General features: G+C 39.9%; 1 protein-coding gene across 28 annotated transcripts in view; it reads left to right on the forward strand.

The window, feature by feature from the left end:
- MACF1 (microtubule actin crosslinking factor 1) overlaps positions 1-14,775 on the forward strand; it is a 338,401-nt gene that overhangs the window by 201,191 nt on the left and 122,435 nt on the right. For all 28 annotated transcript variants that reach the window (XM_086716531.1, XM_086716529.1, XM_086716541.1 and 25 more), the window contains 10 exons: positions 541-719; positions 1,368-1,506; positions 2,290-2,483; positions 3,545-3,707; positions 4,590-4,673; positions 7,264-7,371; positions 7,565-7,663; positions 9,738-9,890; positions 10,196-10,284; positions 12,355-12,490. In XM_086716531.1, the coding sequence (XP_086572657.1) occupies positions 541-719; positions 1,368-1,506; positions 2,290-2,483; positions 3,545-3,707; positions 4,590-4,673; positions 7,264-7,371; positions 7,565-7,663; positions 9,738-9,890; positions 10,196-10,284; positions 12,355-12,490 (1,344 nt within the window). The remainder of the gene's footprint in view (positions 1-540; positions 720-1,367; positions 1,507-2,289; positions 2,484-3,544; positions 3,708-4,589; positions 4,674-7,263; positions 7,372-7,564; positions 7,664-9,737; positions 9,891-10,195; positions 10,285-12,354; positions 12,491-14,775) is intronic.

Below are 14,775 nucleotides of genomic sequence, written 5' to 3' on the forward strand. Positions count from 1 at the left end.
ATAGATGTGTGTATCATTATATTCACATAAATGTATCACAAAGGTAGACCAATATATTTATCTATCAATTTTTCTCTCTCACACACAGACATAACTGTGAATTCATATGTATCTGTCTCCATTTGGTTCCAAACCAACACCACAGGTCTCATTCTAACTTTTCTCGTTTCCATATTTGTAACTTCCTTCCCTAAGACTGAGAAACCTACTTTATGTTATTGCTCAGTTCTAGCATGTAGAGATGAGTAGGTTTAGAATTGCTGAGTCAATGCTACTAGAAAAATTCCACAAACCTACTAACTGGAGTTCAGTGTTTATTTATGGTTCCTTTTGTCTTTAGCCTGCACATTTGTCTATAGTCCAAATACTGTGTTCAGGAAATACTTGTGTGTGTTCTTCCCATTCTCCCCCTTCAGTGCTGTTTCACGGTGTATTCAACTAGTCTCCCACATATGGGCATTTAGCTTGTTTGCAGTATTTTGCTATTACTTCTTTGTTCAATTCTGTCTCCATCTTTGTTGTGTGTCCTATTCCTGACAGCATACCCAAGAGGACTTACAGCAACTGAGGTCAGACTTGGATACTGTTTCCACGAAATGCAACAGCTTTCTCCATCAGTCTCCATCTGGTTCGAGTGTCCCAACTCTGCGCTCAGAACTCAATCTGCTGGTGGAGAAAATGGACCATGTGTATGGTCTCTCCACAGTCTATCTGAATAAGTGAGTAGGCTGCAGGTTTGGATCCAGAGGGCAATGGTTTCACTGGAATGAGAAGGGGAAGTGCCTGGAGTGTTTCACAAACAATCCAGAGAGGTTGCAGATCTTGAAGAGCATGTACCCATGAAGAGAGACCTTGGCTTTCGCTCCAAGTAACTGGAGTGGGTTCCTTGGGGTGCAGCAAACAAATGTCAGTGATACAGAAAGAGAGATGGATTTGCATTGTTAGGAGTATTTCTCTTTGATTAGATAGCTCTGAAAAAAAGAAGGGACACTACACAATGAAAATTTAAAATTTTCAGTTAAGCTAAATACAGTCTTTGAAGATTTTCCCTCTATCCATCCATGACCTTGAGGAGTCACAGATCTTAGACTCTTCATAGTGTTGAGCGGGTTTCTGGCCTTATGTCATTTCTCCCATGAGTCCACCACATGTGTGTGTGTCCCAGTGTCACCTAGAACTTTATTTTGAATTGGCTGAAATTGGCAGCACATATATCATGCTTTCTTATTTTTATAAAACCCTGTCATCATCTAGTAATGGTAAAACTGATTTTAGCAGTACATCTTGTGAACCTCTCTATAGTGCTCCAAGTCTGTGGCCAAGCTCTTAAAATGTGTGTGTTAACGAAGGTGACCTTCCCCTCACAGGCTAAAGACAATCGATGTTATAGTGCGTAGCATCCAGGATGCTGAACTCTTGGTTAAAGGTTATGAAATCAAGCTGAGTCAAGAAGAAGCAGTACCAGCAGATCTCTCTGCTCTGGAGTCTCATCGGTCTACGTTACGGGTTGGTTGCTCTGAGTTTCGTAGGAGCTTGACTTAACATATCCATTGCTTTGGGTTAGCAGAGAAATGCAATTTTGGACAGCATGACAGTGATTTAAATTTGCATTTAAACTGGGCAGGATATGGGGCGCCTGGGTGGCGCAGTCGGTTAAGCGTCCGACTTCAGCCAGGTCACAATCTCGTGGTCCGTGAGTTCGAGCCCCGCGTCGGGCTCTGGGCTGATGGCTCAGAGCCTGGAGCCTGTTTCCGATTCTGTGTCTCCCTCTCTCTCTGCCCCTCGCCCGTTCATGCTCTGTCTCTCTCTGTCCCAAAAATAAATAAACGTTGAAAAAAAAAATTTTTTTTTTAAAATAAATAAAAAAATAAAAAAACTGGGCAGGATAGCATATTTAATATATTTTAATGTGGATCCAAAGAAGTTGGGACTGAGAAAAATATCTAGCTGGAAAGGGAAATAAATGACTGCCTTTCTGTTTTATTTTCTGTGATTTCCGTAAAATCACAGCTAAATCAGATACAATCAGTAGTTACACTTCTAAATTAGATAGCCAAGTTTCAAACACTAATTCTTTGCACATCTCTGTAATGTACTGCCTGCCCTTGGCCTCCCTGTGTGCATGAGGACTGTGGAGGCATTTCTAGCGCAAACATTATAGAGTTTGGCTTGTGAATCCCAGATACAACGCAGAGCCAGTTATAGGCTATGTTCTTGTTTGCTACCTTAGTCTGAGTCCTTTTTGGCATAGAATATATTTAACCTGTTGCTGTACTTGTCCTTTTATAGCACTGGCTTAGTGACGTGAAGGACAAGAATTCAGTGTTTACAGTCCTGGATGAGGAAATTGCCAAGGCCAAGGCAGTGGCAGAACAACTGAGTCGTCTGACTCCAGAGCGAAGCCTGGATTTGGAGCGCTGTCAGGAGAAAGGCTCCCAGCTGCGGGAACGTTGGCACCGGGTCATTGTCCAGCTCGAGACCCGGTGAGTGGTGGCCTCACCCTTTTCTCCTATTAGGATTCAGGGACTAGGTTTTAAACAGAAAGCTGTACATTCTTATTTAAAGGCAGGATGTGATAGAGAAGGGTACAGATTAAATGAATTCTGGACAAGATGAATGACAAAATTAGGACCATCAACCCCAAAGCAGACCTGAGGCTGCATTTGGTGAAGCAGTGATGGTCCTGTTAGCGATGCTTCTCCTGTACCAGTTTTTATCTAGTTAAGCCATGACGACAGTGATGTTTTGGGATATAAACTGGAAGGGTGATAATCGTTTCTCAAGGCTAGATCTTGAGTTCTGGTTCTTGTTTTATTAGTTTTGAATCCAACTATGAGCCATTTTTCATAGTGGAGCTTTGCAGAATTTCTTGCTTCCACTTTCATTTGCTAATTCAGTGGTTTTTATTTCTTTTACTTGAAGTCCTGCTTCTGATGTCTGATTTAAATAGGAAAGACAAAATTACCTTACTGAGGCTAGGCTGGATAGGCAAATACAGAGAGGGAGGAGTTATAGTAACTCAAAAGTTTGGATTGATACTCTGTAATTGAATTACTATCCCAAGTCTGGTTGGACTCACAAAAGTGATATAAGAAACTGTTCCTGAAATTAACTGAAAGTTAGTATTTTCACCCATCTTTCCCCAAGAATTTATAGCGATTCCTAAATCATAACTGTGGTACTCCAACGGGTACTCTGTCATCAGGAGACAGAAGTGTACAGCCAGCACTATCTTATTGGCAATCCTGGTGATCCTTGGCAGCCTAGGTAAAAAAAATTGACAAGGATCATCATGGGATGCCAGGCTCCAAAGCAGTGTCCAGGGCTAGCATGCAAAACTGGTTTCTACTTACTTTCACCCCACAGGGCACTGTTTACGTGCATAGGTCTCCATTGGCATTGTACTACTGTTTCCCCAAAATAGACAAATCCTCTGTGATCAAGCCCAACTGGAAGAATGGGATAAGGAGGGAATTGCCCCATTTACTTTATTGTGTTTATACCAAGGTGTCTAATGGCAGTTTCTTTCCCTATGCTCCTCCAGCCAATCTGAGCTAGAAAGTATTCAGGAAGTTCTGGGAGATTACAGAGCCTGCCATGGAACTCTCATCAAATGGATTGAGGAAACCACTGCCCAGCAGGAAATGATGAAGCCAGGCCAGGCAGAGGATAGCAGAGTGCTGTCGGAGCAGCTTAGCCAGCAGACGGTGGGTGTAGCAGTAGCATGGTGAAAGTTGTGTGCGGGGCCGGGGGGTGGGGAGGAGTTAGTTCATCATGGAAGGAGGTGAAAAGCTAGCAATTAAGCTTCCCCCAAATAGCAAGGTATTCTGAGACTCCTCTTCTGAAAATAGTTCAAGCAAGATGGTCTCAAGATGATACTGGTTTTGCACTTAGGCCAGACAGACTTGTAAGGTCCCTTTGAAACCTGAGTTTCAGAGACTATATATTGAAACCATAGGTGGACAGATTAAAATTATCTTGCCTCATTTTGTTTCTTGATACTGCATTTGATTTTACTAGGATTAGAACATGGGGCATGGAAAACCAGGAAAGATGTAACTGGACAAAAATTATTCAAAGTGGTTTTTACTTGTTAGTGTTTTGTTGTTTATCTTGTTTAACATCACAGTTTAGAGTATGAAGTCTGGTGTTAAATTGCTTGGATTCCAGTCCTGGCTCACTCACTCACTATAAGACCTTGACCAAATTACTTAACTTCTCAGCATTCTACTTCCTCATCAATAAAATGGACATAGTCCATTATTTGTTTAACCTATCTCACTCATAAAGTTATTGTTGTTAAGGTTAAATGAAGGGATACATGTAAAATTTGCAGAGCAGGGTTTTTGAAGTGTGGAGTCCAGACTAGAAGCATCAGCATTACTGAGGGCATGTTAGAAATGCAAGTTCTCAGACTTACCCAGACCTACCAAATCAGAAACTCTGGAGGTGGCCTGGCAAGACAGTGATTGCCTCACAGGTGATTCTGATGTCGCTAAGGTTTGAAATCTGCCTTAGAACATAATAAATGATCAGCTGTTTTGATGACAATACGGACAATGGTAATGTTGTGATACTTTGGTTTCCAGGATCTGTTTGCAGAAATTGAGAAGAATCAGACAAAGCTGGACCAGTGTCAAAAATTTTCCCAGCAATACTCCACTATTGTAAAGGTAACTCTACCATATCCCCAAAGGCATATAAATGATCTCTAGCAGAGAAAGATCTCCCTTGTCACTGTCGGGTTTGCTTTTGGACAAGTAAGCGCTTCTGTGGGGGGGGCTGGCCCAATCCTCCAGTTAATGCACATGTGTACTTTTCATGGTCCTACATTTGAGGATGCTCAGAGTAGTACCAGACATCAGCTCTGATTCAAGGAATCACACTTTAGATGATCCACAGGTTTTTTTTAAACTTGCCATGTCAGAAACAGAATGTTTTGGATTTCCTCTCACATGTACTTCTCAGGTCTTGCCTATTTCAGGAGTGTCCCATTTTCCCACTTGCTGAAGCAAAAAACCCAAGAGTTACCCTTAAATCTTCTCTTTACCTTAAACTTTATGCTCTGTCTGTGAACAGCTTGGCTTCATCTTCCAGTATGTCCTTGATCTATCTCTTGTTACCCACCCACCTGTCCCCATTTCCCTGTTTCACATCTGAGTGAGGAATCTTCCTTAGACTCTTCTAATCCTCTGAGCTGATCTCTTGCTCAGCCTGCCCCATAGGCTATTTTCGCACGTAGTAGCTACACCCACCTTTTTAGAGCATACTGCATGTCACCGAATCTCAGACATTGTCAGTTATAAGCCACACCATTATCTTATACACTACCAAAAAAGAAGAAATTCTGCTAATTTTGCAAATACCATTGATTGTAAGACACATTCTAATTTTAGAGATACTAAAATGTGGGGGAGATGTGCACCTTACAATAGCTCAAGTATGGTAAATTGGATCACGTCAGTCACCTGCTTAAAACTGTCTAGTGACTTCATATCATACTCATAATAAAAATATAAAGCCATGTATAGTTTATGAGGCCATGCATGATCTGGTCCCCCTTCCCTATTTCTCTGATAACGTCTCTAAATAAAAATGACCTGAGATTATTATATATTTATTTGTTTATTGTGTTCCTTCCCACTAGAATGTAAGTTCCAAGGGAGCAAGGTTTTTTCTAACGTGTTCTCCACTATGCATATAGCACTCAGAACAATGATAGGTAATAGTAGTTGCTCAACAAATATTCTATGAATGAACCCATTTCTTTAGTTAATAACTAAAGACTTGGTATCACAAAGAATTGAGTTTAAATCCTAGCTTCACCATTTTCTAGGCTTAAAACTTTATGCAAGTACTTAGCCTCTCTGGGTGCCTGTTGCTAAATCTACAAAATGGAATCAGTACTTCACTGAATGGTTATAAAGATTACCTGGGATAGTGTATACATAGGACATTGCCTCAAACTTAAGATATATTCAGTAAATGGTAGCACCTGCTTTTATTATTGTTACCATTTTATTACTACTAATATTGTACTATTATAGTAGTAGTAATAGTAATAATTTTTTTTTTTTTACTGCTGCTCTAGACTGCTTAAGGAACTCATTCCGTGTTTTTTTCTTGCCTAGAGTTTTCTAAGTAGACAACAAAAAGCAGGGCATTCCAGTCCAAGGGAACTGCATAGTCAAAGGCACAGAGGAATGGAAATATAATGATTATAGGAGGAAATAGCAAATAATTCTGACATAGCTAGATGGTGTGTGGTACATAAGAAGCAGTGACTGTGGAAAATGAGAAGGGAAAGTTGAGGCCAGCCTATGAAAGGCCTTGTTCAGTTCTCTTGGCTTTACTTTCTATTCTTGTTCCTCAAAATGGGGTGTTAGAATCAGGAGCATCAGTATCATTGGGGAGCTTGTCAGAAATGCAGAATCTTTAACCTGCCAAATCAGGATCTCAGTTTCAACAAGATCCCCAAGGTGATTTATGTGCATGTTGCTATTTGAGAAGCTCTGCTCTAGATCATTAAAAGCTTTCAAACAGAGGAATGAAGTGATCATCATTGTGTTTTAGAAAAGCTATTCTGGTGGCAGGATAGAAAAGAAATTGAGAAGAGAGTAAAGGCAGGAGAGTAATAAGAGGCTCCCTGGCACCCATCCGTATGTGATAGGAAGGGGTCCTGGATGAGGACAGCACTCTCAGGATGGCAGAGGCGATGTCAGCATAGCACAGCAACATGAGAAGAGCATCGGTTTAGGATCTCTCTGTTGCTCACCCACTGAGTAGTCAGGGAGACGCACTTCCTGTCTCTAGGCCTCAGGTTCCCAATGTATGAGAGGATGAGGATGGTCAGCAAACTATGACCCACAGGCTAAATTGAGCCTGCACATTATCTTTCCGTGGCCCATGAGAAATAGCAAGAAAAACCCCAAAAACCAAAGAAGAAGAATACTTCATGACACATGAAAATTCTATGAACTTCAGCTTTCAAGTGTCCATCCATGATGGTTTATGATAACACCATCACACCCTTTCATTTACTGATTGTCTCCAGTTGTCCTCCCTTACAGTGGCAGAGTTGAGCAGTTAGGACAGAGCGTATGGCCTGATAGTTTCCACCTGGCCCTTTAAGCAAAAAAGTTTGCTAATCACTGGTTTAAATGATCACCAAAGTGCCTTCCAGCAATGAAATACTATGATTCTGTTCCATGAGTTATGTTGCATGAGTATGTGTAAATGTGGTGAAATGTCTTCCTCTCCCAGGACTATGAATTGCAACTGATGACATACAAGGCATTTGTGGAATCACAGCAGAAATCCCCTGGCAAGCGCCGTCGCATGCTTTCCTCCTCAGATGCCATCACGCAAGAGGTGAAAGGGTGGGGAAAGGACATGCCACTGTCTTCCCTTAAGGAAAGATTTGTTTGTTGGGGCCCTGACAGTTTGATTTAGGGTTCACCTTTCTGTTGAGCATGTGATTTCATGAAAACTTCCTCTCATTTTCAACTATTTAAATATACTTTTCCGGCAGATAATTTATCTAAATTGTTTTTCTGAACCATAGTTCATGGACTTGAGGACTCGCTACACAGCTCTGGTGACCTTAACAACTCAGCATGTAAAATACATCAGTGATGCGCTCCGGCGACTAGAGGAGGAAGAGGTGAGGATGGTTGGGTCCTAAATCATTTTGAAAATAGAATTAAAAATCCTGTGTTTCCTCTTGCAAAATTTAAAGTGCACACACAGCCAATTTTCATTATTCACAGTAGTCATGTTTTGTGAAGTTACTATGCACACCACATTAGGGAATACTGCACTCTTACACTTAGGGGAAATACAGGGTTAGGTTCCTGTGAGCCTCTGGTCACACATTTTTGTCAGTGAATAATACATAACCTTGTTTTATGTGTGTTTTTGTTTTAAAATACCTTATTTAATATATTTTGTTGATTCAGGCCAGGAGCACTATACCTCACACCTAATGAAGTTTATTTAACATACATTTTCTCTGTAAGGCATTCACAGCCTTCTTTTGCCTAGGAACATGAGATAGCACTTCAGCACTGTGCTTGCGTCCATTTTATTTTATTTTATTTTATTTTTAAAATAAATCAATTATTTTTTTAAGTTTATTTATTTTGAGAGAGCATGAGCATGAGTGGGGGAGGGTCAGAGAGCGAGGGAGAGACAGAATCCCAAGCAGGCTCCGTGCCATCAGTGCAGAGCCTGATGCAGGGCTTGATCTCACAAACTGCAAGATCATGACCTGAGCCGAAATCAAGAGTGGGACGCTTAACCGACTGAGTCACCTAGGTGCCCTGCTTGGGTCCATTTTAAATGGTGAAATCACCAAAAAAAATTGTGAAAAAAACATGATACTAAATAGACTGTGAAAACAATACTTGTTTATAGTATAAGAGCTGGAACGAGAAGGTACAGTGTCACCCTCAGCTGGGAACATTGGGCATATCTGGAAAAGACTACGAAATTGCTATAAGTATTGACTTTGGAGTTACAAATAAATTCTAGTGAGTAGAACAAATTCACAAATATGGAATTTGAATAATGAGGATTGACTGTATAATGTCCCAACTCTCCCACTTCCAAGTGTCTTCATTATAGATATATTGTAAATATGAAGAAAGGAAATATGAACAAAGATCCTTAATAAAGCATAATTTGTTAATGGGAAATAATTGGAAACACACAAATTCCATACATTGGGATGCTATGAAACTGTTAAAATTATGAAAGATTTATTATATATTGTGTTCTTAAAGTAAGCTAGAGAAAAGAAAATGTTAAGAATATCATGATAAAGAGAAAATACATTTATGTAAGAACTGTATTTATAAAATAAAATGCATGTAGGGGCGCCTGGGTGGCGCAGTCGGTTAAGCGTCCGACTTCAGCCAGGTCACGATCTCGCGGTCCGTGAGTTCGAGCCCCGCGTTGGGCTCTGGGCTGATGGCTCAGAGCCTGGAGCCTGTTTCCGATTCTGTGTCTCCCTCTCTCTCTGCCCCTCCCCCGTTCATGCTCTGTCTCTCTCTGTCCCAAAAATAAATAAACGTTGAAAAAAAAAAAATAATAAAATAAAATGCATGTATAAGTGGACCCACCCAGTTCAAACCTGTGTTGTTCAAGGGCCAGGTGGACACCAAAATTCTGGGGAATGAGATTAAAGGGATATATGTTATGCACTTCAGATTATGTGAATTTGTTGTAATGAGTATATAATCTTATACAAATCTACGTCTTTGCAAAATAAGTTTCTGTATGTTGCTCACTTTTATAAAAGAAACGCTTTGGAAATACTAACTCATACCAATTTTTGCCTATGCGAATTAGCAAAAAACTTCCTGTATGTCATAACTATCTCACTTAATCTCTGTAGACTTCATTCTCTTTACCTGTAAATCTAAGAATCATGAAAAAAAGATGCTATATTTAAAGGATATTTAAATATCAGTAAATAATTATTGAATATGTTATGTTAAAAAAATTGTTCTTTTTTAGAAAGATGCTAACCTAGATATGTTGAATTTGGCTACTAGTATCACACAGTTAAGCACCTATGAACAATGTTCTAGGCTGGGTAAATTATATTTATCTTGGGGTTATTTTAGCTTCGTACTGATTTAGGTAACTTTTGTGTCTCTATTTTAGGAAATCAGAAGTCAGGCCAGTTTAATAAGACATTGACCAAGATACTGATTTTCTAATTCCTGTTCTAGAAAGTTGTAGAAGAGGAAAAGCAGGAGCATGTGGAGAAGGTTAAAGAACTTTTGGGCTGGGTGTCTACCCTAGCAAGGAACACACAAAGCAAAGCTACCTCATCCCAGACCAAAGAATCGACGGACATTGAAAAAGCTATTTTAGAACAGCAGGTGAGTAGAAGAGCCATCTGTCTCTTAATAATATGTAAGAATGCGTTAGATGGAATAAAACAAATCACATATGGGCCATCCCAGGAATGATATTCTCAATAAATGTTAACTGCCTAACTTAAAGAAATTTAAGAAGTCATCCTATTTGTACTTTACCTTCTTAATCAACTTTATATAGCTTATTGGTAATAAAAATCTGACCTAAGCTAGGTTTTTCCCTAGGATTTTTAAAAAGTTATTTCAAATAATTTTGATTCTTTGATCTATTGGGTTCTGAGGCTATACTCTTTGTTTCTACCACCTAGGTTCTGGCAGAGGAACTGACAACCAAGAGGGAACAAGTCTCTGAGGCCATTAAAACGTCACAGATCTTCTTGGCCAAGCATGGTCATAAGTGAGTATTAAATGAGAAATTTTGGCACATGTAGGGGACTGAATCTACTTGGCTAAAACTTAAGGTCACAGGGAGACTGGAGAATTTAGGGCTGCAAGAGCCAGATTATGAAGAGCCTCATTGTTCATGCTGAAGAGTTTGCATTTTACCTTGTTGACTATGGGGAGGAGTCTCTTCTATATGATTGGATTTTGTTGATGAAGATTTCTAGAACAGTTTTACAGAGAATACATTCACAAAGTGGAGGCCCGAGACCAGTAAAGAGGCTGTTGTGATAATATGGGCGAGAAATGTTGAGGGTGGAGAAGGGCAAGAATTCAGAAGTTATTAAGGATGATGAACTTACAGGGTTTGGTGATGAATGAAGATTGTCAGATATAACTTCTAGGTTTCTGGCTTAGGTCTCTGAATGTATGGTGATGTCACTAACCAAGATAGGGAATACATGAGAAGGTGTGGATTGAGGGAGAAGGCAGCTTTATTCTTAGACATTATGAACCTGAAGAGCCCACAGGACATAAGAGTGGAAATACTTAGAATGTATTAGAAGGTACCTCATATGTTAATTTATGCCTTACATAGTTCCACTAAAGTTGTCCAATGGGAAGGTGTGTATGTAAATTTAGAATTAATGAGAGAAGTCTAAAGTGATGCAGATCTGAGTCATCAGCATAGTAGAAACCATGAATGGATTAGTTTACAAGGGTTCAAGGGCGTCTTGGTACTTTTCAGCCTGTAAAGGAAGCCTTATAGAAATAGAGGGAATATTATGAGTAATACTTTAGAACCTATGAGAGAATAGTGTTCCAAAAAGAAAGTGGTCAGAGGTCAAGAAAGACTGAGACTGAGATGTTTCTCTTGAATTTGGCAAGTTGGAAGTTTTTGATGACTGATGAAAAGTTGAGGCATGATGTCAGATTCAGTATGACGGGGAGTACATGAGGTGAGGAAGTTAGTGATAGCAAAATTAGACTACTCTTTCAAGAAGCTTAGCCATAGGAAATGGCGGTAATAATACAGTAAATAATTAGAGTAGAATATACAATCAAGAAAGACCTCTTCTTGAAAGATCAGAGGAACTTAGCTATGTTTATGGACTGAGTCTCAAGGACCAAAAGGGAGAAAGAGATTGAATAATAACAGGAGAGGGGTCCCAGAGTTATAGGAGAGGACACAATTCATCAGTGGGTAGAAAGTACAACCCTAGACCAGAGTCAAGACAGCTTTTCCTATGAGGTTTGAGGAAAAGGAGATTAGGAAAGGTGTGGATAGAGGTAAATATGTAAGGAGTGAAGCCAGAAGGTGAGTGAATTCGTGCCCAGTGGTCTGCAATTCTTTTTGAAATAGACTGAAAGGTTGTTTGCTGTGAGGATAGCTCCCTCACAGGGCAAAGGAATTGGGATTGACTGGGGCCTCCAAGAAGGTTGTCAGGAAGCTCTCAGGTCCACTAGAGGCTGGAAACCAGTAGGATCTCCTCCATAGGGTCTCCTCCCTCCCCCCACCCCGAGACACACACGACACACACACACACACACACACACACAGAGGATATACTTAGCCTGCAGGCAGGAGCAGAGAAGTCCAGTGATTCTATTGATCTGGGGCAGGAGTTTAATCAGATTAGCAAGGACAGAGTGCAAGGCTAATAATGGGGAGCTAATAGAGACTATGGACTGTGGGGTCTGGACTACAAAAAGAAGATACTGAAGATCGTAGGGAGGAATGATAGATTAAGAAAAAAGTGGGAGAGTTAAGGAGAGCTTAGGAAATCTCAATAAATTGATGGGTAGTTGCAAAATTCACCAAATCCAAGATTGCGATTACCTCTAGGGAGAAAGGTGAAAGAACAGGGTTGGTGATAAATGTACATGGGACTTTGAATATATCCATAATGTCTTATTTCCATGAAAAAGATCTAAAGTAAATCTGGTACGATACTAAAACTTGGCAAAGGTGGATAGTTGGGTAATAGGTAAATGAGAGGTTATTTTCTCTTTTGTCTGTTTAAAATATTTTATTTTTAGAAGAGAACGTTTTTCCCTAAAAGAGCTTCAATGTTTCATCTTCTAGGCTCTCAGAAAAAGAGAAGGAACAAATATCTGAACAATTAAATGCCCTAAATAAGGCTTACCATGACCTTTGTGATGGTTCAGCAAACCAGCTTCAGCAACTTCAGAGCCAGTTGGCCCAACAGACAGAACAAAAGGTACATTTAGTTTCTCTCTCCAAATAGGAAAGGTACCTTTTGAATGGTATGAAAGCAGCTTTGCTGATTGAGAATCATATTCACTAGCTTTCCATGACCAATGTGACTTAATTTTTAACCTCACCATAGCAGCCATTTGTCTTGTGTTTCTTTACTGGGGTTCCATGATGTATTGGTCAGTCAAGAACACTAGAAGGCACTTATGGCCAACGCTGTAGACCTGATTTACAGTTTCTGTTTCTGCCATTTTATGGCAGACCGCAATTGAAGAGAATATAAATCCTATATTATATCTGATCACAGGGCAGCAAGATTACTCCTTCATGGCGTTGTCATTCAAAAGTTGACAGCCAGAAGTTCTGAATATTGGGAAGAAAAGGCCATGTACTTCTTCCTCCATATTTTTTTTCATAGCTACTAAATAAGTGAGAAATGTTCATTTTCCAAGCAAACTGGTGGATTGGTTGTACTGACTGAGACGCTGGTTCCCCTCACCCATGGTCATTCCATAGTGTGACATCTTTACCAGTTCCCACTCATGTTCCCTTCCCAGACCATAGGAAAATTGTCAAGTTCCTGCTGGTTGTCCTGAGTTCTTCCTGGATTTTTGTGTGTATATGTAAACTTACCATATTATATACATGTGTCTCTGGGATATATATGTGTTTGCCTGCTTATTTCCTATGTTGTGAAGCAATGGCCAAATTATGTGGGGCAGGTCAAAATTTAAGCTCATGTGGTTGTCAGATTTGGTCTTGATGATGCTCAAAATGATATTCAGACAAAACATGCTTTGACTCTGGTCCTTGGGTATGAAATTGGTGCATCAGGAGCTAGAGTTATAAAGATCACAAGACAGAACCAGCTATGATTTGTTTGAGAGTAGTTTTCCAGAAAGAATATGCTGGTTTAGCATCCTTATGTAAGGTAGCCCACTTCTAATGGCTTATTGCTTCACCATATAAGGGAGTATGTGAAAAGTTTTAACAATTGCTTGCTGAGAACACCCAGTTCTCATTTTGAAAGGTTAAAAAAGGGGGGGAAAAAGAAAGAAAGACAAGCTGCTGAGCACCACTACATTGAGCATGATGTGTCCCCTGTTACTGTTTGTGTGTTTCATGTGAAGTATTGTTCTGATTAACTGACATCCTTGCTTACAAGTTTCACTAACCCTTTGGAGTTTAAGCACAAATGCACAAAAGGGAAAAAGAGGACGACCTGTTTGGGGTTCTTTTTTACAAAAAAACAAACAGTCGCATGCTGGACGCTAACCCCAAGCTTACACTGTGTGTGCGATGCGGCTGAGCTGCTCCGTAAGGCTCTCTCTCTATCTGCCCAAGGCGTGCTGCGACTCTGGTAAGTAGAAGCCTTTTACGTTTCCTTTCCTCCTCTCCATCTGTCTTTCTCTGCTTGTTTAGGTCAGAATGCCCATGTTTGGTGGGACTGAACTGGATTTCTCTGGATTATTGCCCGGCTCGGTGCTTCTTGCCTGTCCTTCAATCCTGAGAGTATTGGAAGGAACAGCCTGTAGTCTTTTCTCTTTGTCTAGCAATTGGCTAGAATCCAGGTTTTTCTTCAATATCAGTATTTGAGGAATCTCACAGAAGAAATTAGAAGTTCTCAAAAGAATTTTTTCCTTTGTCATCTTGTCTGCTTCTGAACAGTCTTTACATGGATTTTATAAAAGGAATTTTTCATGTATCTCAAAGAGTCCTATGCTAGTGCGATTTTCCCTTCAGTCTCTATAGAATACCTGGTAAATGCATATAATGTACATTTGCGTCATACAAGTGGAACTACTTTCTAGGTTCAGAACACAGAAGGAGGATGGGGAACAACACATAATATTTTAAGTAGTGGTGAGAATTCTATGTGTTAGTCCATTATTTGAATAAATACAGTGAGATTAGGGATGTGAACCAAATGTGTTCCCTCATTTGCTCTCCATTCTTTGTCTCTTATACTGTGCAACTAATTGAATTTGAAATTCTCAGTGCATGCCTTTAAAATCTGGGGGCAAGTAGTTTAAAGATTTTAAGGATTTCCTTACTGTTTACCAATTTATTCATTAATTCAACAAATGTTTCTTGAACTGCCGGTACTGTTCTTAGACACTGAATGGGCAGGGTACCTGCTCTTACAGAGTTTACTCTCCCTGAGACAGAATGGAATGCATTATTTAGGAGGCAGGGAAGTGATTGGCAGTTGCTTCAACAACATCCTCCATGGATAAATCCTCCATGGATTAGTTCAAGAGTTAAACGAGGATCAGAAAGTAATACTGA

Source organism: Puma concolor, chromosome C1 (genome assembly GCF_028749965.1).
Source record: "Puma concolor isolate L17-30 chromosome C1, mPumCon1.1.hap2, whole genome shotgun sequence".
Lineage (NCBI taxonomy): Eukaryota > Metazoa > Chordata > Mammalia > Carnivora > Felidae > Puma > Puma concolor.